This window comes from Propithecus coquereli, unplaced genomic scaffold (genome assembly GCF_000956105.1).
Source record: "Propithecus coquereli isolate 6110/MARCELLA unplaced genomic scaffold, Pcoq_1.0 Scaffold117, whole genome shotgun sequence".
NCBI lineage: Eukaryota > Metazoa > Chordata > Mammalia > Primates > Indriidae > Propithecus > Propithecus coquereli.
Window position 1 is genome coordinate 2,868,413 of NW_012135747.1, and position 4,827 is coordinate 2,873,239.

General features: G+C 34.2%; 1 protein-coding gene across 1 annotated transcript in view; it reads left to right on the forward strand.

Annotated features, from left to right (window-relative positions):
* CTNNA3 (catenin (cadherin-associated protein), alpha 3) overlaps positions 1-4,827 on the forward strand; it is a 2,098,639-nt gene that overhangs the window by 56,668 nt on the left and 2,037,144 nt on the right. Inside the window, exon 2 of the mRNA XM_012658580.1 lies at positions 3,673-3,776. Within this exon, the coding sequence (XP_012514034.1) occupies positions 3,678-3,776 (99 nt within the window). The 5' untranslated portion in view covers positions 3,673-3,677. The remainder of the gene's footprint in view (positions 1-3,672; positions 3,777-4,827) is intronic.

Sequence of the window (4,827 nt, forward strand, 5' to 3'; positions counted from 1 at the left end):
AAAATGCTCAACATCTCTAATCATCAGGGAAATGCAAATCAAAACCACAATGAGATATCACTTATCTCCAGTGAGAATGGCCTTTATCAAAAAGTCTCAAGACAATAATGTTAGCGTGGATGCGGAGAGATAGGAACACTCATACACTGCTGGTGGGACTGCAAACTAGTGCAACCTCTGTGGAAAGCAATATGGAGGTACCTTAAAAAGATACAAGCTGATCTACCATTTGATCCAGCAATCCCATTACTGGGCATCTACCCAAAAGAACAAAAGACATTCTATAAAAAACACATCTACACTTGAATGTTTATAGCAGCACAATTCACAATTGCAAAAATGTGGAAACAACCCAAGTGCCCAGCAATACATGAGTGGATTAATAAAGTGTGGTATATGTATACCACGGAGTGCTTTTCAGCTGTAAGAAACAATGGTGATATAGCATGTCTTGTATAGTCCTGGATAGAGCTGGAACCCATTCTACTAAGTGAAGTATCCCAAGAATGGAAAAATAAGCACTACATATACTCACCATCAGACTGGTTCTACTGTTCAAAACCTAAGTGCACACACAGGAATAACATTTATCGGGCGTCAGGCAGATGGGAAGGGGGCGGAGGGGATGGGTATATATATAGATAATGAGTGCGATGTGCACCATGTGGGGGATGGACATGCTTTAAGCTCTGACTCATGGGGGGTGGAGGGGGGGAGGGCAACATACATAACCTGAACATTTGTACCCCCATAATATGCAGAAATAAAAAAATTTAAACAAGTTAAAAAAAATTTGTTATTAGGGACTTTTCTACAGGAATCATATTATAGATGGTTAGGTTTTCAAGCCATCGCAGAAGAAAATGTCAACTTATTTAGAAGAATTAGTTTTACTAAGAGGAGACTTAGCTCCACATGATCACTAAGACGGTGGTCATATATTACCATAGGGAGGAGGAGTAGATGGCAAAAGTTTTCTCTTTAATATTTGTGAGAGAATGGCCACGCGTAGACAAATTTTGGAAATGGGTAAAGTTTTCCACTGGCCTCTCTGCACATCTCTCTGATCTAACATCCCTCTCCTTTGCTGCCAGGGCACGACTGGAACACAGTGTGGTGCGTGCTATAATAGAGACATGCACAGGGTATCAGATAGAGAGCAGTAAGCTGGTTCATACTAATGTGTGACTGAATGTGTGTACCCCATGACCTCTTGGAGTTAACTGCATTTAAAAATGAAATGTGGGTTAAACTAAATGAATTTAAAATTGATGTAAGTTTGGGTTTCAAGCAGGGAATAAAATGGATTGAAGAAAATTGAGGCATGTGGACAAAGATAGTTTGGGGAGAAGGGAAGGATCCATGTAGGTGGGTTTGCCCTGCCTTGGGGTCTACCCCTGAAGACATCTATTACTATTGTCAAGAGATTTGTTCTCTGTCTTTTGATTCTGAAAACTGGGGTTTTATTATAGTCTGTCTCCAAACCTGTACTTTTCTCACTGTATAAAGTATATTTTTCCCACTTTATAAAACTATCTCTATTGGATAAAAGTTAAAGAGTGGCAGATTTCAACTGAACCAGTATCTAATGGTATAGTGAGCTTCTTATCATTTGTATTCATCTAAGCCCAGTACATTGCTGAAATGAAGGCTGTTGTAGGAGGTATTCTTGAATTATTTGGGAGGTATTCCCTAATTCCTAAGGCTTTATATTATTAAATGCAAATACCTTGGAATGTAATACCACAAACCAGTGGGATTTTTGTTTTGGATTCATATTGTGGTATTGCTATAATCACAATTTGTTAGAAATTGACCTTGCTTCAACTGCATTTGCAAAATTCTGCAGTTTTCTACCTTTTGTTGCCCTAATCTCCAGTCAGTCAGGAATACTGAATAGATCAGATACAAAAAATTAGGAAGATTTTTATAAGAAATGGCATTTATTCAAAGAATAATAATTATGTATAGTTAGGCTTCTTTAAGGACTTACTGATTTATTAGTTTATAATTTTTACCATGGAAAAAGGAACTTCTGAAATACTTTCTTTACTTAATATGTATTAAAGACATGAACACTGACTTAGAAGATACTTTGGCTAACTTAGGTTTGTCTTTTATCTCTTTGCTAAAAAGCACTCCTTCTAGAAAAATTTATTAATAGATTTGTCTGTGTTAGAGGAAATCAAATTGGTAGGTGAAATGATTGAAAAATAAAGCCAAACCCAAAGCCAAACCAAACCAAAACAATATATTTCTGTTCTAGAAATGCATTTGAGAGAAACCATTTGGCAATAGTGTTTGGAGCCTTTCTTGAAACACATCTCCTACATTTCTACTGAATAGCTAAAAAAGAGACCATGTTTCTACGTTTAGAACAGAAGTAAAAAGGAGTGAAAAGGAGAGAAAAGCAAGGTAGAAAAGGGCTAAATTGTAGGGCTTTGTGACTTTATATATATATCATATAAGTTGGTATATTATAATAGCAATAATTTAAAACTTTCATTTGTGGAGAAAGTCAAATAATATCTTTTCACTTAATACAATTTAAGTAATTCTTTTTTCAAGGCAAAATACTTTTAAAAAGTAAAAGAATTATAGTCACTTTTTATAAATGGCTTGTGATAGAATTAAGCATAGACTGGGAACAAGGGCACACTTGACAATCTTGAAGGGGTTAAGGGGCTGTAAGCAGTCCATTTGGGTTATATTTAATAAAAGAACTATCTAGAAATGGGATAATTTCAGAAAGTGTACTCTATCTATGCAATCAACAAGCTAGTGGGTTTTATATAAAACCCTCAACATTTACTGTAGGTTTTAGTACATGAATAAATAATATAGGTATTTGAAAACATGGCTAGAATTTTTGAATGTTAATCTGAATGTGTTTGATATTTCACATATGGTCATTTGATATATATATATATATATATGTGTGTGTGTGTGTGTGTGTGTGTGTGTGTGTTCTAATGCAAAAATCTTACTGAATTGATTCTTAAGTATTATGTTAATACTTTAGAGAATGGCTTGTAATTCTTTCTGTGTTTTTTTTTCTTACTTTGTTTTATCCATACATCAAGGCCTTCTCAAGGGCTTCTCTCTTTTTATACCAACTATGCAAATTTATATTAATTTCTGTGCAAGAAAGTATATTGCCACTAATCTTCTTCTCCAATGAAAACTCTCAAATAAACAGTCTCCAAAACAAGTAAAGACATATCACATGCCTTCCAAAGTTTTACCTGGCTCCCCATCTAAGTCATCATTAACAGGAACAGGTAAAATATGGGTGTGGGCTGTTTCAGTTCTATGATTTCACAGAAGTCATGACTTGTATGCTGTAAGATATGTCTCACCATTCTGTTCACATAAGACTACTGATCAAATGTGAACCCACCTGGGATGAGTTATTAATATAGTCATGAACATACTAGTGTAGATTAATTTGTTAGAGAACCTAAGCCCAGACTGCATGATTTCAGTGCACAGTTGGGAAATATCTTCTTTCTCTGATGGTGGATTTGGCACCCTGTTTCTCTGAGGACTTTCACTGATACCAGGAACAGGTGCCCTAATACAAATCTTACCTACTCCATGATTTTCATGAATTGTTTTCTTTAGAAAATATTTTTCTTTATTAATAAGCATTTTTTTTGTGTTTGTACATAGGCAGCATGTCAACTGAAACACCAATCACACTGAATATTAACCCACAGGATCTACAGGTGCAAACATTCACTGTAGAGAAACTATTGGAGCCTCTCATAATCCAGGTATGAACACTATGGAAATTATAATGTGCACTAACTGCAGAACTAAAAATATGGGAAAAATAAATAATGAGGCAAGGAAAGATTTGATTTTTATATATAAATATGTCATCTAAAATTTTCATTTATTTAAAGTCATTAAAATGTAAAAAAAGTACATATTTAGTAATAATAATACAATTCTGAAAAATTTCTCCCAGATTCTTTTTTAACAAAAATGGCAGTAATAATATGTATATATAATTTTCAAAGTAACTTTATATAAATTATCTTGTTTGATAATCATGAAAACTGAGTGAGGCAAATAGCATGGTTAAAATAATCTTGATTATGTAGATGAGGAAACTGAGGCTTGTCCCAAGGCACATGGTGGCTCATTTGCCAAATAGAAAATTATCTTTAAAATACCAAAATGTATGTGAAAAGCAGCTATTTAAAGGAATTCTGTGATAAAGTCTTTCATAAGATAAATAATCCTTTGATAATACGCATAATAATTCTCTGACTTATTTGTTACGTAAGTCTAGATTTTATGTATTAGATTTTCTTAAAGCAGAGCTTGAATGGTATACAAAGGTATAGATTTAAATATTTTGTCCTTAACCCAAAATTTTTGAGGGAACTCCTCTTTAGATCTACTTTATATTGTGCCTCCCAATACAAGATTAAGTCTCTTTTTCTAAGGACTCGAGGAACTTAAGGGTTACTTGGGTGAGAAACTATGCTGACATTACCCTAGATCATTTAAAAATGTTCTGCTTATCTTCTTTGTTAGGTGCATGGTGGGGAGGGGACTAGTTCTGAGAATAGACTTCGCACACATTTTTACTTAGCACAAGTTGATATCTGCTGCTGGTAAAACAATCAAAACGTGCCTCACTGATGGTAGCTTAATCATCAACTTTGGCAGTCTTAACAGCATTAATATCTGATATGAAACTGATACTATATGACTGTGGAGACACTATTGAAGTCCCTGTCTTAGCCATCCACTAAATGGTTTCGTGTTAAAAAGATAAAAACAAAAACAAAAACCTTAGTTTTTTTTTTCTGA